The sequence below is a fragment of the Acanthochromis polyacanthus genome, chromosome 8, assembly GCF_021347895.1.
Source record: "Acanthochromis polyacanthus isolate Apoly-LR-REF ecotype Palm Island chromosome 8, KAUST_Apoly_ChrSc, whole genome shotgun sequence".
NCBI classification, from domain to species: Eukaryota; Metazoa; Chordata; class Actinopteri; family Pomacentridae; genus Acanthochromis; species Acanthochromis polyacanthus.
In genome coordinates, this window is record NC_067120.1 from 37,500,839 (window position 1) to 37,524,054 (window position 23,216).

Genomic DNA, 23,216 nt, shown 5'->3' on the forward strand with positions numbered 1-23,216 from the left:
ATAAAAAGAGAAAAACTGCCTGATTCCTGCATCATGAATGTAAATTTTTTTGGTTTTTATGACAGTAAACTGAATATATTTAGGTTTAACATTTTATAAACCAAAACAAGAAATGAATTAGTGGAGAAAACAATCAACAGATTAATGGACAAAGAAAATGTGTTTTCCAACATATATGTCTGAATTCCTCCAACATTACAAGATACATACAATTTAAATCCAATTGTATTTATATAACTACAATCACAGGTCAAATTGTCTCAAGACGCTTTATTTTTATATTTTTTTGTCAATTTAAAATATGACAAAGTAAGAATTATAAACCTCTTGACTAATCCAATTTATTATTTGGTTTTTAGAGACTAATCAACAACTAAAATAACTTTCTCCACTAAAACTAATAAACATGAGGTCAAATAGAAGGAACAGTTTTAAATCCTGCAGTCCCACAATGACAAGAATAAAGTTTGTCAACAAAAAGCTGCAGGCCTACAATTTTGCATAGAAAGTACTTTTGTGACTATCTAATGGCATGCACATTTAGGACTAATTTGAAGATGGTGTGGCAACCACCATCTGGTGAAACCACACGGAATGACCCATTTTTTTATCCGTAGAACCTGGAGACAAAAATAGACTTTGAAACATAGGAAATAATGAATATGAGTTATCACATTTTTTTATTTTTAACTTCCATTTTTCACGGTATTTTAGGTCATGTCTGCTAATGAGGTATAGGGGTAGCCTAGCCATGCTACACCCATGTTTCTGATGGCACAAGGGTCTAGGGAAGCTCGACAGGGAGGGAGGCGGGCTAAAAGGTTGTCTATCAAATCCCTCTGCAGCAATTGGGTAGGTATACAACCAATCAGCGCAACGAATAGGCTGACGTAGTTCCGAGAGCACCGGCGGATTGTGGCTAAGTCCCATTAGCTTCCCAACCAGCGGAGCCAACTGGTATATTAAGGATTTGCCATATCCCGTCGGCATAAGTCCAAATACGTCTTTCTTCTCAAAGAAACACTTCAGTGCCGTCCTTTGTTTATCTTTCAAGTTGAATTTTAGCTTCAAATCTTTAAGGGCTGTGGCCAAAGTCGAGTGGAAAGATAACTGTTTATTGTGCGCCGGTTGTTTCTGTCAGAATCGTCACGCCTCTGTCGTCACTTTGTTACGCCCGCCTTCTGACTCTACACTTCATGGTGATTGGTCCGGTCAGTTTTAGGAGAATCCAGCCTCGAGCCTTATGGAGGGTAACTAGACCCACCCTGGCAGAGAATTAAATTCGTTGCCGTGGGTTGTCTAGCGTGGCTAGGCTAGTATAGGGGTAGAAAACAGACAGAACATTTAAAAATGAGAATAATACAGAAATGTGTCATTTATATGTAGGGATGAGGATTTTACAGGTGAGTCAGGAGTGAACAGGTGAGTTGAAAAAAATACAGTGAGGAAGGAGTTTACAAGTCAGTCACCATAAATCAGCAAGCGGCGGCATGGGATCAGTGGGTAGAGTGGCGTCCTCAGCCCGTCGTGTTCATGTCGAGGTGTCCCTGAGCAGGACACTGAACCCCTAATTGCTCCTGGTGGGTTGTGTTAGCACTTGCATGGCAGCTTCCACCATCAGTTGTGTGAATGTGACGTATCCTGTAAAGCGCTTTGGATAAAAGCGCTATATAATACAACCATTTGAATTACAGTGTTTATCATGACTTCATACGTGTATTTATAATTAAGTCATTTTCTCGAATCAGCTGTTGGGGCGTCAGCATCTTAGTCTCCAATATTTCTGTCAGAATGGGATTCGAACCCACGCCTCCAGGGGAGACTGCGACCCATGAGACGCAGCGCCTTAGACCGCTCGGCCATCCTGACTGTCAGAAAGACTGTACCTGTCTGATACTGAGCTGTAGGGGTTGAAACCATACAGCACATTTAAACTATGATATAAAGACAGAAACAAGTGATTTAAGTGTAAGATATGGAATTTACAGGTGAGTCAGGAAAGCACAGGTGAGTTACACGATTAAAATGAGTTTGGGGAACGCAGACAAGCCAGGAAATCACAGGTGAGTCAGGAGAGGACAGGTAAGACAGGATTTAATGGGTGAGTAAGGAGTTTACAAGTCAGTCAGGTAATCACAGCTAAGTTAAGGGTTTACGGGTGAGTCAGGAAGGCACAGGTATGTCAAGACAGCACACGCAAGTTAGGAGTTTACAGGTGAGTTTGGAGAACAGAGGTCAGACAGGAAATCACCTGAGTCAGAGGTGAGTCGGTATTTTACAGGTGTTTGTCATTATTTCATACAGGTATTTATATTTAAGTATTAATAATTCATTCTACCATCAGCTGCTGGGCTTATATCTAAAATATTTCTGTCAGAAGTGAGCTCTGAACCCACACCTCCAGGGGAGGCTGTGACCTGAACGCAGCGCCTTAGACCGCTCGGCCATCCTGACTGTTTTCAGCAGCTGATAAATTTAAAACTGAGCCTTTTTTTCATCAGCAGCTTGTTGCTGAAGTGGAACTGAAACCTCCATCAGGTTATTTTAGGTCCCAGTGATCCGGTTTAAAATAGAGCAGCAGATAAAACTCTGAAATAATGTGAAACAGAGACGGAGGGTAAAGATGCACCAAACAAAACTTTATTGACTCAGGAGGATTCACAGAGGAATTATGGGAGAAACTGTCTGCCTTCATGTTAAACAGCAAACTCTGGATTCCATTTCATCAGTCTGGAGGGAAAAAAGTCACGCTGGTGAAAACGACTAAACGCGGCAGAATTAAACGCACAAACCAGGAATTCAACACAAACTACTGCAGAGAAACGAAGACGATCCATCAGAGCAACAGGATGCAGTTTGATTACATTTGAACACATCTCATCCAATAATTCAGAAATTATCAGGACCACAAGCTTTTTAAAATCTTAAATAAATATAAAATATGTGGGGTGGCGCTGGACTGACCCCATCGATGGAATAAAAACTCTGATGAGTCCTCAGGAGTAGAACTTACTGCTGTTCATCTTCTTCTCTTTTGTCCTGGAATGAAATGAGAAAAAAAACCCAGGAAAATTACAAATTAAATATGTTACACATTTAATATCATCTAACTACCTGCTTTCTACAGCGTTTAATATTAAATTAATATTAAAGACAATGTGAAATAAAATGAAATTAAAAAAAAACTGTCATCAAGCAAATAAAAAAATAGCATTTTAAGTAAAGTGGCATTATTTAATTTTTTAAACAACACTATTACATAAAAAGTGATAATATTGAGTAAAAAGTTGATTTATTTCAATTTTAAATGATATTATTATAATATATAAACTGTTCATATGAAGCAAAAGAATGGGGTATTATTTTATAAATGAGATAATAGTAAAGAAGAAGAAGTAGCATTACGAGATGAAAACATCATATTAATGAATGTTTAAAAAGTGAACATATTCATTTGGAAGTGAATTGATTTTTAAAGACAATAATATTCAATAAAAAGTGTCAGTTCTAGAGTTAAAAAATTATACTACTAAATATGAAAGTGGTATCAAATAAAAAGTGACACAAGAAAGCAAAATTACTAAATATAAGTGAAATTATTAAATAAAACACTTTTTTTTAAAAATAATGAAGAATATGTGACTGTAATAGATGCTAAAATTGATCTTAATGAATTAAAAGTGGTATTATTAGGGATTAAAAAGGGACAATAATAATAAGAAATGTGACTTTATTAAATAAAAAGTGGCAAAATTTGAGTTTAAAAAATTCTATTATTAATATGAAAGTGGTATCAAATAAAATGTGACATAAAAAATTGATATTATTGAATAAAGAGTGAAATTCTTAAATCATATATACATCAAAAAAAGCAAAATATTCGTATATCATAAGTAGCTATATTAGATGTTAAAATGTATATTAATAAATAAAAGTGGCATTATTAGAAGGAAGGTAGTGTCTACAGATACGGACCCGTAGCCGTAGCCTGTGGCCTACGGATACGGCACTTTTGAAAGTCTCGCGAGATCTGGTCACGTGACTTGCGGTAGAACCATAGACTGTATATAAAGATGGACGTAGCATCTGGCTCCAGAATTTGAAGCCCACCCGGAAGTGTCAAAAACTTGGCAATTTCGCCGTCCGCTAGGGGTTGGCTCCAAAAAGCTTTTGCTCCATAGACCCCAATTCATTTTTGGAAAAAATGAAATTTGATAGACTGATTTTCTACAGCTCAGGATTTTTTTCCCGTTAGTTTTCATGGTCAAAATGAGAGATCGGATGACCGATCTTAAAATAAATCAACACTGAATTCTAAATAAATTGTTAAAGTCGGCGAAGCCAGGGGGGTGGCTATACTTGATTGACAGCAACAGAAGCCTCTGCGGTAAATGTGGGCGGGATAAGAGGAGTCCTCAGCCAATCCTGCCCCTAGTTGCTCTCCGGTCCAGTCTGTTTGATGACGCTTTTTACGTCACTGGCTCCAAAAAATCCAAAACGGCGACCAGGAAGTAGCAAAATCCGCGGCTTCATTTTCTCGGCGTTGAAACCAACGGGTGACGTCACGGTTAGTTTACGCCTGGGTAGAACCAGAAGAACAGCTGTGGTAGAAAGCCAACCGATGCAAGAGCCGCTGAAGCCCCTATCCACTGCAAACTGTTGAAAGGTAAGCAAATTGCTCATAGGATTTGTTATAAAGTAACAATTACTGCATCATTACATGATGCTGCAGAAGTACTGTTTGTAAGTTTTGTCAAATTTAAATTGTGGGCTTTCGACTAGCATTCACTGATTTAGTCCCATGTGCCATGTTGTTTACAACAGCCGCCAATGCAAGAAGCCGCTGAAGCCGCTAACCACTGCATACTGTTGAAAGGTAAGCAAATTGCTCATAGGATTTGTTATAAAGTAACAATTACTGCATCATTACATGACACCATAGACATAATAAAGAGTAGACGCCGCTCGGGGTGCTGCGCAGCGAGAAATACGGCCGCCCTCTGGGTCCGGTCAGCCGCTCCACTCAGCGCTGTTTGACAGCGCATTTAATCCATCTTAACTCTGAATATTAAACTGATTTTCACGCGTTTTTTACTTTTATTTTTTGCTGCAAACGTCATACATGTAGCTATGATACGGGACAAATGGTTCGGCGTATTTTAATATTCATAGCGGGATTAATAGATAATAATAATAATAATAGGTAATAGAATATTCTGATATTAAGATCAACTGTAGACAGGTATTTTGCAAACACTGTAAACACACACACACTAATATATGTTAGAGAAGCAGATAATGGCAGTAAAGTCAATTATTTTAATAATTTGAAGAGACAATATATGATTACGCTATAAATACATATATAAACAAAATACTGACTAATGAACACATATTTCTCACAGTACTTCATGAAAAACTGGGATGCCTTTAGACGGCAATGGGTACCCCGCTTGGCCCCAAGTTCATGTCTTGGCAACACTACAATAACCGCATAGAAGTTTTGCACAGCAAAGTGAAACAAGTGGTGAAGAAAAGTGATTTGCTGTTGGTTTTGAACAGTTTGCGCTTAGAGAGACTTCAAAGACATGGAAATATGTCCGCCAAGGTACCTGTGAATTACAACAGCACTGATGGCCTTCAGGATTATGAAACCATCCTCACTCCATATGCTTGTACGCTTGTGGCCAATCAGATGAAAGGTGCCAACACAGTAGAACTACCTGAAACAGCAATGGATGAAGTTTCCCTTCCATATCATGGTGACAACATTCAAGTTACCGTTGATTCGTGCCAGTGTATGGCCTTTTCTCAGTTCCATCTTCCCTGCAGGCACATATTTGCAATGAGGAAGGAGAAAGGCGAAAGTGCTTTTGTTCCACAAGTGTGTGCTCCAAGATGGAGGCGTGACTACTATCGTAGAGATAGGGTGCTGGTAGAACCTGCTCCAGATGTTTCAGTTAAGGTATTGTTTTAAATGCCAATCAGTCTCTCATATTACATACCATACTGATAAAGTGAATTCTGTTTCAGTTTAAATAGTGAAGAGTGGAGAGTAAAAGGTTAAATTATTACCCATATTGTTTATACATTTATCCTCTGTTTTCAAAAGGTGGTACCACAAAGGACAACCACAGTTTTGTCTGCAGCAGCCAAATATCGAGCAGCATCAGCAAAGACCAGCAGACTTGCCTCACTTGTAGCCGAAGCCCCGATGAGGTACTATAATGAGAGACTGGAGGTTCTAGAAAAGCTGATTTCCATCTGGGAACATGCAGGACATGCAGGGGTGTGTGAAATGAATGGATCTGACAAATGCACTGAGGTAACTACTAACTAGTAATATCAATATTTTGAAATGAGTTTTACCAAATCTGAGGTATAATTAGTTGTGCTGAAATTGTTCTATCACAGGAGACAGATGTTGTGGATGTAGAGTACACTCCTCCTGCAGTGGTTACAGCTGCACAGTCCTCTCCTGCAGTGGTTACAGCTGCACAGTCCTCTCCTGCAGTGGTTACAGCTCCACAGTCCTCTCCTGCAGTGGTTACAGCTGCACAGTCCTCTCCTGCAGTGGTTACAGCTTTCTCAAGCCTCAGCAAGTTGCCCAAAGGGGGCTGAGACCACAGTTGTTGGGTTGCCAAAGAAGAAGGCACGCCTGAAGCTGAAAAGTAGGTACTTTTATGAACATAGATACTACATCTAAAATAAATAATGTGAATTATTAGGTTTAATAATGTAATGTTTTCTTAGTTCAGCTGAACCACTCAAGAAAGCGACTGATGAGGAGAAAATGCCCCCAAAGAAACAACAGACACTGAGAAGTAAGGCCTATAGTTTGACTTTTACTTTCAACCGTTTTCATGTGATTACTACTAAGTCTTTAGATATATTGCACTCCAATGCTCAATTTGTATTTGAATCATTGCAGGAGTACCTGTCAAACGCATAATTGACGACCTCCAGGAGTCAGAAGTGATGTCCACATCTCAGTGCTCCAAAGTTGAATATTTGGTGGATGAGCCCCCGAGCACTGTGTTGTCAAAACTATGGCCTCCACATTTACTTTCACATCCGCCGATTTCTTTTCCAGCTCAGTCTACCTACTTAGAGGTGAATTCTATTCGTGTAGAGCCGAAGGATGTGGAATGTTTAAAGCCTAGAGAATGGCTTAATGACGTGTAAGAGTTTAAGCTTTCCAAAATAACTTATAATTTGATATAAATATCAGTCTGTCTGTTTTACAACAATAACTTTTCCATTTTTTTATTGCACTTGTTCTTATAAGAATCTCAATAAATTACACATAGCCTTTCACATTGTATCTGACACATATTTTTTTCCTATGTGTTTTTTTTATCAGGAATTGTGTGCTGTGTTCCAATGGATTTCTTCTACCAGTCAAGATTACTAAGATGCGTGTGTTGTGTTTTTTGTTGTTCAACAACAAGGTAAGATACTAATCTATCAAACTGTATTAGGGCTATTTCATTAAAAATTGTGAGGTGGGGAGTGACATGAAATTAACTAAAAAAACTTGGGTAGGGTACCCAAACAACAAATGAAATATGTGGGTAGGTACTTTAAGAACATACCCAAATTCAGGGTAGTCCAAAAAATTATTAAACTATGTGGGTAGAGTGGGTTCAAAAATCTTCAGGTCACCCCCTCCCCACATTCTTAAATGGAAAAGCCTTTAGCAATTTTACATATTGGGTACTGCATTAAAATATTTTAACATTATCATTATCAACATGTAACATTTATTTCAATGTTTTTGAGAAGTAAAGCTTGAGCTCTTTATCCAAATCACCTGCTTCATGAGCAGCCGTTTAAAGAGGTTCTATCATATTTCAAGACTGTGTTATAACGTTCATTTACGCAGGTGATCGATTCATACTTTGAGCTGCTACAGATGGAGCATCCAGGGACCATTTTCCATTTGCCATCTACCCTGGCCCAGAAACTAGAAGCAGGAAAATACAACGACTGGATGTTTGAAACTGTAAGTATTTTAGCCATTTTTTGCAGATACATACACTTAGTAGCATCAAAATACTACAAGATACAGTACTAAAGAATACTATTGTGAAGCTTTGGTTGGCATTCGTTTGCTGTAACATTGAGTTTTTATATGTGTGCGCAGGTGACATTCTCTAGATTCAAGTATGTTTTTCTCCCTTATTGGCGTGTCTAATGCTACTGGTTGGAAAGATGAGGGACATGGAGAGCACTGGATGTTGTTAGTGGGAGACGTGACTACACTGTCTGTGTTCATTCTGAACCCGAAGCCCAACTCCCGCAGATATCAGAACGCAGCACAGACTCTGTGCAGTCATTGGTGGTATGTGTTAGCCTAGCCGCGCTAGACAACTCACGGCAACGAATTTAATTCTCTGCCAGGGTGGGTCTAGTTACCCTCCATAAACCTCGAGGCTGGATTCTCCTAAAACTGGCCGGACGAATCACCATGAAGTGTAGAGTCAGAAGGCGGGCGTAACGAAGTGACGACAGAGGCGCGACGATTCTGACAGAAACAACCGGAAACAACTAGCCTAGCCGCGCTAGACAACCCACAGCAACTAATTTAATTCTCTGCCAGGGTCGACAACATAAACAACAACAGTCATTGAGCTCCATTAGCACCGACTCTGAATAATCTTTCTGTTAAAATGTCTGTAATATACTTGAGCTTCACCCATTGACTGTATAAATAAGGCTTCACCGAACTACCGCATCCTCTGATTTCTGGCGCTCTAGGAGCCTATTCGTGGCACTGATTGGTTGTATACCTACCTAATTGCTGCAGAGTGATTTGATAGACAACCTTTTAGCCCGCCTCCCTCCCTGTCGAGCGTGCCTAGACCCTTGTGCCTTCAGAAACATGGGTCTAGCGTGGCTAGGCTAGGTATGTGTAGTTCCCTAAACAAAAATATTTTATTGTGTAAGACTGTACAAAAAATATAATAAAAATACATGTGTCTGTAGTAAATACATGGAGCTTCGCAGTGAAGTGACTGGAGAGTTGGCCAATTGGCCAATTGTTGAGTGGCTGTGTTCAGAACAGACTGATGGATCAAGTTGCGGAGTCTTCTTGCTGATGGTAAGTCATTCTTTTTTTTCTTTTCATTGTCTTTACCGGTCAGTGAGGCAGCTCCATTATAACAATGTTTGTGTTTCCTCCAGAATGCTGAAGCAATTGCATGCGAGGTGTCTCCCAGCGTTATGTGCCAGCAACATTGTGCTACGTATCGCCGTTATGTTCATCATCGCCTGGTAGAGAATGACCATTTTCGAACCAACAGATGTGGTTTGAATCTGAATTGTGTGCAGCGTAAGGAAAAGAAGCCCAAATGGATACATTGCAGCGGCTGTTATTTGTGGCTGCACTACTCTTGTGTAAACATTATATGCAAGCCAAGACGACATTTTTTGTTGCCCCATGTGCAAATAAATCAAGAATCATGAATAGTTTGTCTGCCCAATACATTATCACAAGTCATTAATCAGCTTCATACAACTATGACAATAGGGAGTAAGAAAAGCAATCTGCATTATGTACTACCATATTTGTGATTAATTTACAGTACATTAGTGCTATGGCAGAATGCTGCCTACAATTACTGTTTACTGCTAGACATAGTTTTAGTTAACCCTGTGCGCTTCAGTGTCCCGCCCGCGGTACACTTTGAGATGCGCTAAAGTATTTCGCTTAATTGACCGACGCTGCAAACTCAATGATAGAAACATTATACACCGATGGAAAGCTTAGATTCTCATGAATCCACCGGTATAAACCACTTTCAGATGTGATTACCACAGCGGGTAATATAAACACATTTGTCCGACAAACAACGAATATCCATCCATTCGTTCTCTATACACGGCAGTTTGTTACACAGCGCGACTCACATTTCCGGGTTCATTATTACACACAGATAAAAATATTCCACAAAAAACGGCCATAATCCAACCTTGGACATGCAGACGAAACAAGCCAGTAAACTATTTTGTCCAAAACATGTCTTGAAGTCGGTATATAATCCACGAATAGGTCGTTTTCAAGGAAATGCACCTCGCGATGCCCGTCCAATATTCCCTGTATTTCTCGTCATATTTTTATTTACAAATAGAATGTTAGCGATTTTTTTTGTACTGAAAATGGCTGGAATTGACTGCAGCTTAAAGGGTTAACAAAGAAAGAGCAACTTAACATTCTTTAGTAGCATGATTTATTCTTAGATATGTTGTTGTGTACAGACTTATTTACTTTTTGGTCTATTGTTCTTACTCCATGTAGGTTTCCCAAAGATGTTCGGCCGAGGAGGAAGTGGGAAGCAGCTCTGAGGGGAGAGGGGTTTGCTGCAAGTAATGAGTCGGTGCTCTGCAGCAAACATTTGAAACCTGATGAGTTTTAAGCATTTGATGAGTACCTGTGTATTGTAAATGTAAATAAACTGCATTCTGTTCCAGTCTGCCTCTATCTTGTTCTAGTCTATCTCCTTCTTAGATGTATATAACAGCCTAGAGAGACAGAGAGAAAGAAGTTACTAAATAATAATTAATTAATATCAATACTTAAGTTGTTTATTGTAAAAGTTAATAAACTATCCAGTTCTAGTCTCTTATTGTTATATGTATACATCACCCCAAAGAGAGGTATACTTAACATTCTCTTAAAGCAATGAAAAGAATTGTTCCTGTGTTTTATCAATATTAAGCGTTAACTGCAACTATTTAAATACTTTCTTATTTCATTTTTAATATTGAGAACCATTACGCTTCATGTTCATGTTCATTGTTTTATGCTTATAAGGAACATTGTATATAATATTGTATTTTGTGTTGTATAATCAAATAAAGATTTCATTGATTTTTGAAAAGCCAATTCTTTTATATTGCAATCTTATTATTACATATTTAAGGTACATGTCTTACTGAATTATATCACCAAAAGGTTTAAAACCCAGTTACATAAATATTTATGGTGATAAAGTACTAACTATAATTTCAATACAATAATATTTTAAACATGGTAAGGTTTAATAATGTTCTAGTTTATAAATTGTACATGTTAGCTTGCTCACCTATACAGACTCAGTAGCATAGAGCACTCCCACAACAACTGAACAATGACAGTGTGTTACAACCCAGGAATCAAACGCAGGCTGCGAGAGCAGCAGTCCAGCACTCTATCAGTGTTGCCACAGAGAAAGAGCTCCGTTCGCCATAGCGAATACTGGTAGAAATGCAGAGTGGTCCAACAAGAGTAACTGTCGTTCTAATTTGCTTAGTCTGCTATCACGAGTCCGTACCTCTAGTACAGACGCTACGGGTACGGGTCCGTACCTCTAGCACAGACGCTACGGATACGGGTCCGTACCTCTAGCACAGACGCTACGGGTACGGTCCGTACCTCTAGTACAGACGCTACGGGTACGGGTCCGTACCTCTAGCACAGACGCTACGGATACGGGTCCGTACCTCTAGTACAGACGCTACGGGTACGGTCCGTACCTCTAGCACAGACGCTACGGGTACGGGTCCGTACCTCTAGTACAGACGCTACGGGTACGGTCCGTACCTCTAGCACAGACGCTACGGGTACGGGTCCGTACCTCTAGCACAGACGCTACGGGTACGGGTCCGTACCTCTAGTACAGACGCTACGGGTACGGGTCCGTACCTCTACTACAGACGCTACGGGTACGGTCCGTACCTCTAGTACAGACGCTACGGGTACGGTCCGTACCTCTAGTACAGACGCTACGGGTACGGGTCCGTACCTCTAGTACAGACGCTACGGGTACGGTCCGTACCTCTAGTACAGACGCTACGGATACGGGTCCGTACCTCTATTACAGACGCTACGGGTACGGTCCGTACCTCTAGTACAGACGCTACGGGTACGGGTCCGTACCTCTATTACAGACGCTACGGGTACGGTCCGTACCTCTAGTACAGACGCTACGGGTACGGGTCTGTACCTCTAGCCTCAACCAGGAAGGAAATATGACAATTACATAAAAAGCAGAAAATTTTGATATAAAAATGATAATATTAAATTCAAAAGTGGTTTTAAATAAAAAGTGACATAAGAAAAATTATTTTATTTTGAAATTATTTTTAAAAAATAATCAAAATAGTGACATTAACAAGCAAACAATTGCTTTTTTCCTGTAATTAAAAAAGCAATTAAATAAGAAGCAGCATTATTAGATTAAAAAAGTGACATCATCAAATAAAAAAATAGACTTTAAATAAAAAGAGGAATTAATAGATCTTTAAAAGGTGATATTATTCGATAACAAAGCAATAATATTACATTTAAAGGCAATGTTTTTCAATAAAAGTGATTTTTTAAAATAAAAAGTGACATTATTGAATTGAAAGTGGCATTAAATAAACAGCATTATGAGTAAACGAAAGGGGGAATGATTAAAGCCGGCCTCCTTTAAAACGGCTGCACCTGTCCCTCCTATCCTCAGCTCACCTGTCCTCCTGTCTTACCTCTGCCTCTGGCTGGTGCTGAACTCTCTACTCAGCTGGTTGTTGTTCTGTCGAGGCGTCGCTGATCTCTGGATGTTGGAGTGAGTGTCGTACAGAAACGTCTCGCTGAACTCTGCCTGCTTCCTCCTCAGCTGGCTGGACGACGAGTACAGCTCCTCCTCCGCCGTCTGAGGGACAGACAGGAGAACACAGGTGAGTCAGGAGAATGCAGGTGTTCATCATGACTTCATACATGTATTTATAATCAAGTCATTTCTGAGAAACAGCTGTTGGGCGTCAGCATCTTTAGTCTAAAACATTTCTGTCAGAAGTGGGATTCGAACCCACGCCTCCAGGGGAGACTGCGACCTGAACGCAGCGCCTTAGACCGCTCGGCCATCCTGACTGTTAGCAAATGACTACTAATAATGAGGTAGAGAGGATGAAACATACAGCACATTTAAAAAGTAGCATAGATACAGAAACAAGTGATTTATATGTAAAGATATGAAATTTACAGGTGAGTCGGACAGCACAGGTGAGTTACAAGATTACAAGTGAGCTTGGAGAATGCAGGTCAGCCAGCTAATCACAGGTAAGTCAAAGGTTTACAGGTGAGTCAAAAGTTTACAGGTCAGTCAGGATTTAACGTGTGAGTTAGGAAAGCACAGCTGAGTCAAGACAGCACATGCAAGTTAGGGGTTCACAGGTGAGTTTGGAGAATATAGGTAAGCCAGGAGAATGCAGGTGAGTCAGGGGTCTACAGGTGAGTCGTGGTCTACAGGTGAGTCGTGGTCTACAGGTGAGTCGTGGTCTACAGGTGAGTGGGGGTCTACAGGTGAGTCGTGGTCTACAGGTGAGTGGGGGTCTACAGGTGATTCTGGGGCCTACAGGTGAGTGGGGGTCTACAGGTGATTCTGGGGTCTACAGGTGAATGGGGGTCTACAGGTGAGTCGTGGTCTACAGGTGATTGGGGGTCTACAGGTGAGTCATGGTCTACAGGTGAGTCGTGGTCTACAGGTGAGTGGGGGTCTACAGGTGATTCGGGGGTCTACAGGTGATTCTGGGGTCTACAGGTGATTGGGGGTCTACAGGTGAGTCGGGGTCTACAGGTGAGTGGGGGTCTACAGGTGAGTGGGGGTCTACAGGTGATTCTGGGTCTACAGGTGAGTCGTGGTCTACAGGTGAGTCGTGGTCTACAGGTGAGTGGGGGTCTACAGGTGATTCTGGGGTCTACAGGTGATTGGGGGTCTACAGGTGAGTCGTGGTCTACAGGTGATTGGGGGTCTACAGGTGAGTCATGGTCTACAGGTGAGTCGTGGTCTACAGGTGAGTGGGGTCTACAGGTGATTCTGGGGTCTACAGGTGAGTCGTGGTCTACAGGTGAGTGGGGGTCTACAGGTGATTCTGGGGTCTACAGGTGATTGGGGGTCTACAGGTGAGTCGTGGTCTACGGGTGAGTCAGGGGTCTACGGGTGAGTCGTGGTTTACAGGTGAGTGGGAGTCTACAGGTGAGTCGTGGTCTACAGGTGAGTCGTGGTCTACAGGTGATTGGGGGTCTACAGGTGAGTCAGGGGTCTACAGGTGAGTCGTGGTTTACAGGTGAGTGGGGGTCTACAGGTGAGTCATGGTCTACAGGTGATTCTGGGGTCTACAGGTGATTGGGGGTCTACAGGTGAGTCGTGGTCTACAGGTGATTGGGGGTCTACAGGTGAGTCATGGTCTACAGGTGAGTCGGGGTCTACAGGTGAGTGGGGGTCTACAGGTGATTCTGGGGTCTACAAGTGATTCTGGGGTCTACAGGTGAGTCGTGGTCTACAGGTGAGTGGGGGTCTACAGGTGATTCTGGGGTCTACAGGTGATTGGGGGTCTACAGGTGAGTCGTGGTCTACAGGTGATTGGGGGTCTACAGGTGAGTCGTGGTCTACAGGTGAGTCGTGGTCTACAGGTGAGTCGTGGTCTACAGGTGAGTGGGGGTCTACAGGTGATTCTGGGGTCTACAGGTGAGTCGTGGTCTACAGGTGAGTGGGGGTCTACAGGTGATTCTGGGGTCTACAGGTGATTCTGGGGTCTACAGGTGATTGGGGGTCTACAGGTGAGTCGTGGTCTACGGGTGAGTCAGGGGTCTACGGGTGAGTCGTGGTTTACAGGTGAGTGGGGGTCTACAGGTGAGTCGTGGTCTACAGGTGAGTCGTGGTCTACAGGTGATTGGGGGTCTACAGGTGAGACAGGGGTCTACAGGTGAGTCGTGGTTTACAGGTGAGTGGGGGTCTACAGGTGAGTCATGGTCTACAGGTGAGTCGGGGTCTACAGGTGAGTGGGGGTCTACAGGTGATTCTGGGGTCTACAGGTGATTCTGGGGTCTACAGGTGATTCTGGGGTCTACAGGTGAGTCGTGGTCTACAGGTGATTCTGGGGTCTACAGGTGATTCTGGGGTCTACATGTGATTCTGGAGTCTACAGGTGAGTCATGGTCTACCGGTGAGTCGTGGTCTACAGGTGAGTCGAGGTCTACAGGTGTGTTTTCTCACCCCGGCTTGCTTCACATCGATGTGGACCAGCAGAGAGGCCAGTTCCAGATTTTCACTGTAGCCGTTCTTCAGAGGTACGGAGCGGTAACCTGCAGAGACACAAAGTCAGGAAATCAAACCAGACTGGAGGGTCCCATTGTACGGAGGCCCAGAGTGGTCAATATTCTACCAATATGATAGAAGCAATTATTAATTCAGCTGTGCTAAAACGTAAATAAAACTATATTGTTGACCAGTGGTTTTAGTTTCATAAAGTGTTCAACAAGACAAATTTAATTTAAAAAGTGTCCTTTTTCAAAAGTCTGCCAATATATATATATATATATATATATATATATATATATATATATATATATGTACATACATATATATATATATATATATATATATATATACATATACATATATATATATATATATATATATATATTACTGCATTTTATGTATTTTTATTTTATAAAGTCATTCATTTAAAGACATAATGTTGATTTTTCGTTCAAAATTTTACTTCTTTTTATAAGTCCTATTTAACATGACTTTTTTCCTGCTTTGTCTAATTAATAATGTAACGTTTGGATTTGAAATGTCTTTTTTTGCTTAGTATCGTAACAGTTTTCTTTCATAATGCAACTTTTTTTAATTAATAACACCACTTTTATATCTAAAATGTATTTTTTATTTCATTACATTTTTCATAACACCCGTTCTTTAACATAAATATTTAACTTCATAATGTTACTTTATATTTCATGCCATTTTTTAACGGTTACTTTTATTTTAGATCTTTTTAAATTGCAGTGTAAGTGTTTTATTTCACAATTCATGAATTTAAAAACAAAAGTGCTTTTATGAATGCAAATTTCACAATAAAATGTTTGATTTTCTATTTTTTTTAATTACGTGACAAATCGTTGGTTCATTTTTATTATTAATGTGGTTTTAATTTAATGTTATGAGGCTTTTTAATCCATTTAATATTGGACACTTTGGGCCTCCGTACATCCTTCACACCTGCATCAGTCTCTGGTCTCCATTCAGTTGTTTAAGACAGTGAATGTATTAAATTAAACAGTAAAAGCAGAAATTGATTCAAACTCTAAACACTTCTGTATTTTTAGGATAATAGCTGATGTTACTGTTCAGGTATACATCATAACTTGTTTTTGGTGAAAGTTTTTCTAAACATCAGCTTTCATTCTTTACATTGAATCTGACTCAAAGCAGGAACAGGAGAAAGTCGAATTAAAAGTGAAATTAAGTCGTTCTCTGGTTCCCACCTGAGCGAAGGCCTTTGACGGGAAACGTGGCCTGAGCCAGGAAGTTGGGGTCTGAGAACATGTCCTCCTCGTTGACCACGAAGCGTACGAAGGTGAGTTCAGGCTCGTAGACGGTGAACATTATGGGTTCTGCCGGGGTTTTCCACACCGGGTTCAGACCGTTATCACCTGCAAAAACAGCCAGAAGATCAGAACCTTTGAAAGCTTTTAGTTCCTGGAACTGATGCTGCCTCAGAGGTTCCCGACAGCGGAATGGTTCTAGAGAGGCTCTATGAAGGTTAAAGTGATCAATATTAAACAGATAATTAGCAAATAATTACACGAATGAACTACAGAGATTATATGGAACGACAATTTGTAAAATATCTGGAAAAATATGAATATGATAGAATACACAAGTAAGAAATTATTAGTTAAAATAAAAATTAAAATATTATTTGTAAAATATCTCAGAAATACATATATATGTATTCCCTCCACCTTCTCCACTTACGATAGACGATGGTTTTGAATTTCTCCTCTGTGTGTCCACAAAGCTCGACCTCCACAAACGGACTGGCGATGCTTCGGCCGGGTTTAGGAAGATGTCTGGCAGCGATCACCTGCAGAGGAAAAACATGACAACATGTCAGAAAACACGGAACTAGAGCCTGTAGTCATATAATATTATTACTGCAGTAAAGGTGGAGGACGTACCCTGACACAAATGTAGAACTTGACCTTCTTCTTCTCCTGATAAGGGTCGTAGCTGTCGGACCTCATCAGCTCCGGCTGCAGCACGTAGCCTGTACATCCATTCAGACTGAAGAGGGCGCTGTTCAGCTGGGTGTATTTATCTGGAGGGACACAAGATCACATGTTGGAGGGTCCAAATGTTTCAATATAAATACATGACATCATGATACTACCACCACCATGTTTCATCTCATGATAGTTCCACCTCCATGCTTCATCTCATGATGCTGCCACCATGTGTAGACACACTATCTAGTCTGTAGGGCTGCAACTAACGATGCGTCGACGAATCGTCTGAGCACGATACGTCATCAAAAGCGGAAGTGAACGCGCAATGCAACAGAAATTAGCGTCCGACCGGAGCACGGAACACGGACGGACATCGGCGCTATATATTATGTACGGATGATGCAGCGCGGACATCCGCGATCTATCATAAATGCGGATGTCAGCGTTTACTATACAGCTGTATCTAAACGTGGACATCCGTGCTGCATCGTGCATGTATTATGTACATGCACGATGTACATAATACATGAACGATGCGGCGCTGATGTCCGTCCGTGTTCCGCGCTCCGGTCGGACGCTGATTTCTGTTGCATTGCGCGTTCACTTCCGCTTTTGATGACGTATCGTGCTCAGACGATTCGTCGACGCGTCGTTAGTCGCAGCCCTACTAGTCTGATGGTCAGAAAGCTCAGTTCCTGTCTCCTCAGACCAAATAACCTTCTTCCAGTTATTTGGTCTCCTCAGACCAAATAACCTTCTTCCAGTTATTTGGTCTCCTCAGACCAAATAACCTTCTTCCAGTTGATTTCAGAGTCTAACACATATCTTCGGGTGAGCAGTTGTCAAAATTTAATGCATGTTTTTCTTAACAGTGGCTTTGTCTTTGCCACTCTGATATAAATGTTTAACTGGTGAAAAAATCCAAACAACAGTTGTGTGAACAGTCTCTCCAATTGCAGTCACTAAAATTTGTAACTCCCTCAGAGGAGTCATAGGTGTCTTGGTGGGTTCCCTCCCTTGTCTCTTTATTTAAAGCATTTGATATTTTTAGCTAATAAATATTGATACATAGAAATCAGTTTTTACTTTGGCATAAAAGGCTTCGTTGAGTTCGTCTACGGGGTGTGAATACTTTTCATCGGCACTGTGCTTCTACTTCAGGTATAATCCTGTATCTTGCAACACTTCTTGAACAAAATGCGCTCCTATACACAACACACTGAACCACAACACCTGCATGGACCCACAACATTTCAACCCAGATAAAACTACTGTACCTGCAGTCTGGAAGTTGAGCGCCACCATGTGGCAGCCGACGGCCCACAGTGGGTAAGGATCGTAGTTGGAGGACTCTACACGTTGGCCTTTGGGGTAGATCCGACTCAGAGCTTTTCGGTTGTACTGCAGGAAGTCTTTGGTGCGACTCTTTCCGGGAATCTTGTTCTCCACGAAGGAACGGATCTCTTTGTAGTTGTAACCGTCTACAGACAAAGCAAAGAGGAGTTATTTGGAAGGGACATGCTACAAAACTAGACCTTGAGTGTTGCTGGGGCACTAGGAGCTGTACATCTCTGTATGAGGGACAAATTTAAATCAAGTTCTGTTTTTTATTTTTACAGCTACAGCCTTGTAAAATTTTGATAAGTCCTCATATACTGTAAACAGAGCCTGCTTCAGAAAGTTGTAATGTGTGAGGATATAAAGAAGTACTGTGCCTGAGAAGAATCCAGCAGATTAACCTGCACTTTTATGCATGTCCACAGAGACACAAAGCAACTACAAATAAATGTTCATAAAGAGACACAATATGTCCACACAGAGATACAAATGTCCAAAGAGAACCAAAAAACTACAAAAATGTCCACAAAGAGGCACAATGCAACTACAAACAGACAAAAATGATTTAAAAAAAGAGTACAAAAAGACACAGTACAATGACAAACACAAAACACCTCCTTCGAGACACAAATAATCATAACAACACACAAAACGCCCATAAGGAGAAGCAAAACAACAAAAACAGGCACAAAATACCTAATAAGACATAGTATGAAAACAAAAAGACAAAATATGTCCACAGATAGACACAAAAAACCACAGAGAGACAAAAAGCAACCACAACAAGACACAAACAGTCCATAGAGACAAACAAAATGTCCACAGAGACAAAATTACTATGTAGAGACACACGATGTCCACAGAGAACCAAAATAACCACAAGACACAAAATGTTCACAAAGAGACACAAAACAAAGACAAAAAATGTCAATAGAGACAAAAATAGTAATAAATAGTAGTATAAATAAATAATAGTAATAAAAAGACACAAAATGTCCACAAAGAGACACAAAACAACAAGAAATCGACAACAAATATCCATAGACACACAAAATAATCACAAGAAGACACAAAATGTCCACAAAGAGATACAAACAACTACAAACAGACACAAATTGACTAAAAAGACACAAAACAATCGCAAAAGACAGAAAATGACCACAGAGACACAAAACAACAAGAAATAGACAAAAATGTCCATAGAAACACAAAATAATCACAAAAAGACACAAAATGTCCACAGAGACACAAACAACTACATACACACACAAAGTGACTAAAAAGAGACACTAAACAATTAGAGAAAGACACAAAATGACTACAAATAGACACAAAACAACTACAAAAACACAGAAAATGTCCACAAAGAGACACGAAACAATCAAAAAAACACAGAAATGACCAAAAATAGACACAAAACAACGGGAAATAGACAAAAAGTGTCTATACACATACAAAATAATCACAAAAAGACACAAAATGTCCACAAAGAGACACAAACAACTACATACACACACAAAGTGACTAAAAAGAGACACTAAGCAACTAGAAAAAGACACAAAACGACCACAAAGAGACACAAAATTTCCAACAACACAGAAAATGTCCACAGATGTCAAACAATCACAAAAGAGAAAAAATGGCCCAAGATACACAAAGTAATCATACGAAAACGCAAATTGTCCACAAAGAAACAAAACAACTACAGACAGACACAAAGTGACTAAAATACAGACAAAACAATCAGAAAAAGACACAAAATGTCCACGAAGACACACTAAACAACTACAGATAGACCAAAATGTCTACAGATACACAAAACGATCACAAAAAGTCCACAAAGACACGTGAAACGATGACAAAAAGACACAAATTTCTACAAGGAGACGCTTCGCTTGTGTTTTGCTTTGTGTGGCGTTTGTGCGTCAGCATGTGTTTACCGAAGCGGTCCTTCTCTTTGCTGCGTGGCTGACAGTAGACCACCAGGTCAGACATCTCCATGGCAACCTCGGCCTTCTTCTCCACTTCCTCCTGCTGCCTCATCTGAGGTTGGACAGAAAAGCAGACGCGTCTCGTTTGCATAGAGCGGCAGCAAAACCACAACGGCGGTCCAACTCTGCGCTTAGACGTAATCTGAAGTAATGTTAAACCTACTACACGCATGTGAAAGGACTCACGAACACGTTTTAGTTCTGCAATCCGGAGGTTTAGACGCACTAATGTGGACTTTCACCCAACTACATATAGTCAACAGCAAATCACAGTCTTTTAATTTGGACATTTGAATAAGAATTAACCAAAAAAAAGACTCTTTCATGTCAAAGTAAGAACTGATTTAGAAAAACTGACGTAAATAATCAAAAACATAAAAGTATTTGTAAGTATTGTAAGTAATCCGTATTTATTAGATGCACTCTTGGCATTGAGAATGTGTTGGTTTCAATCAACTTGAACATCTGGACGCCACGGTTTAACCACATTATTCTTCGTAAAAGTGATCAAACTCTTTCAGATTGCGCAGGGATTGTAAGTAAATGGGCCTTTTCAAGTCCAGACGCAAATTCTCAGTTGGACTGAGGTCTGGACTCGGCCTCCAGAGCATTCAATTTGTTGTCTTCAAACTTCGTCTATGTAGTTCGGCTGTTTGTCTTAATGGAAAACAAATCTTCTCCAAGTCTCAGTTCTCTTCAAACTGCATCAGGTTGTCCTCCAGGATTTCTCTAGACTTTGCTGCATTCATTTTACCCTCTACCTTTACAAACGTCTTCACAACATGATGCTGCCACCACCGTGCTTCACAGAGGGAAATGTGTGTTTGGTGTTCAACAAACATAATGTGTATCTGATGCCCAAAAAGTCTATTTTCCATCTCATCAGACCACAGAAGTAAAGTGTTGTTCTAGGACCGGGTACTGAGAAGGACCCTGCAGACGTATCTCCACTCTGGTGCAGGATGTTTGGTCTACATGAAACTGAGCTGAGAGTCTTTCAGCGCATCTCCAGATTTAGAATGTGAACCACAGGAAGCAGTGTCGCCTCTTGATGTTTTACTTTGACCACTTCCTGCTTGTTCAACAACTTCTTGAGGTGTGAGAACATAAAGGATAGAAGCTCACTGAATAAGGTGAGATGTTACAGCTGAAAGTGCTAAAGTCATCCTCTGTCAGAAGACGGTAAAGCTGCTGCCATGGCCAGACATCTTCCTAAACCCGGATGAAGCATCGCCAGTCCGTTTGTGGAGGTCGAGCTTTGTGGACACACAGAAGTTCAAAACCATGATGCTGCCACCACCATGCTTCACATAATGATGCTGCATCCACAATGCTTCACGTCATGATGCTGCCACCACCGTGCTTCACATCACGATGCTGCCACCACCGTGCTTCACATCACGATGCTGCCTCCACCGTGCTTCACATCACGATGCTGCCACCACCGTGCTTCACATCACGATGCTGCCACCACCGTGCTTCACATCACGATGCTGCCTCCACCGTGCTTCACATCTTGATGCTGCCACCACCGTGCTTCACATCACGATGATGCCACCACCGTGCTTCACATCATGATACTACCACCACATGCTTCACATCACGATGATGCCACCACCATGCTTCACATCATGATGCTACCACCACCGTGCTTCAAATCACGATGCTTCCACCACCACGCTTCATGTCATGATGCTACCACCACCATGCTTCACATCACGATGCTGTCACCACCGTGCTTCACATCACGATGATGCCACCACCGTGCTTCATATCATGACGACTTGGCGCTGTGTTAAGTAGCTGCCAGTTGCAGGAACTCTGTAGTGTTTTAGTGTTCTTAGCAGTTTTTAGCCTATTCCCTGGTTTTTATGTCTAGTTTTTAGCTTCTATGTCAACAGTACAGTCTTAGTCGTATGTTTTATGTTGTTTTTGTGCGTGAGGACACCTTTCTTGCACATAATGACCAAGTCAAGGACTACGTACACAAGGGATCACCTGGTTGCCCTGAGGAAAGCACATCGACACCCACATCACAAACGAGTGAAGCTTGACTTACTGGTTGAACTCAGGTGGAGATTCCGGGGGTGCAGAGCGGGCGTGAGGCGACACACAAACAGGCAGAAGTACAGACCATGTCTACCTTACATTATCATGGGCAACGTGAGGTCGCTGAAGGCACCAAATAGAATGGAGGAGCTGGCGGAGCTCACGAAATCTCAGTGGGAGTATCGTGAATGTAGCCTGATGATTTACACCGAAACATGGTTACAAGAACATGTCCCAGACTCTGTTGTGTCTCTTAATGGTTTCCTGACGGTTCGATCAGATCGCAACACAAAGTTATGCGGCAAGAAGTCCGGCGGAGGTCTCGCTGTGATGATAAACAAGAAGTGTTGTAATCCGGACACATCACTGTGAAGGAACAGCCCGATCTCACGAGGATTCGTGAAACTGTCACGTAAGTTTTAGTTTCGGTTTCGTGCGCACCAACACGATTTCGTCATGTTTTTCGTGCCGCTCACCACGAAATGCGCACCAATGTATTTTAAACGGCGGACTTTTCGTGCCACTCAGAACGTATTTCAAAAGAATGTGTATATTATATTTTTAATGTAAAACCGTGGCGAATCCAACGCTATATTTTGCATGACATCGTCCCTAAACATAACCCTAACCATAACCTAACCATAAGCCGGTGGTACACTTACCAATTTGCATAGGAATTTCAAGAATGTCCGGCGGCCGGCGGCCGCAAACGTGATCACACAAGCAGTATACGCCGATGGACAGCTTAGATCGTCATGAATCCGCCGGTATAAACCACTTTCAGATGTGATTACCAC

At 41.1% G+C, this 23,216-nt stretch overlaps 2 protein-coding genes and 1 non-coding gene across 3 annotated transcripts in view; 1 reads left to right on the forward strand and 2 right to left on the reverse strand.

Moving 5' to 3' along the window:
- The window catches only part of gan (gigaxonin), a 182,657-nt gene that overhangs the window by 138,460 nt on the left and 20,981 nt on the right, over window positions 1-23,216 (forward strand). The window lies entirely within an intron of this gene.
- plcg2 (phospholipase C, gamma 2) overlaps window positions 2,619-23,216 on the reverse strand; it is a 56,966-nt gene continuing 36,368 nt past the window's right edge. Inside the window, exons 26-33 of the mRNA XM_051952038.1 lie at window positions 20,320-20,422; window positions 18,319-18,522; window positions 16,994-17,133; window positions 16,791-16,899; window positions 16,298-16,465; window positions 15,021-15,109; window positions 12,511-12,677; window positions 2,619-3,039 (exon numbers count right to left, since the gene is read on the reverse strand). Coding sequence (XP_051807998.1) covers window positions 2,997-3,039; window positions 12,511-12,677; window positions 15,021-15,109; window positions 16,298-16,465; window positions 16,791-16,899; window positions 16,994-17,133; window positions 18,319-18,522; window positions 20,320-20,422 — 1,023 coding nt within the window. The 3' untranslated portion in view covers window positions 2,619-2,996. The remainder of the gene's footprint in view (window positions 3,040-12,510; window positions 12,678-15,020; window positions 15,110-16,297; window positions 16,466-16,790; window positions 16,900-16,993; window positions 17,134-18,318; window positions 18,523-20,319; window positions 20,423-23,216) is intronic.
- On the reverse strand, window positions 12,813-12,895 carry trnal-cag (transfer RNA leucine (anticodon CAG)). Its single transcript has one exon. It is a non-coding gene; the product is annotated as a tRNA-Leu (tRNA).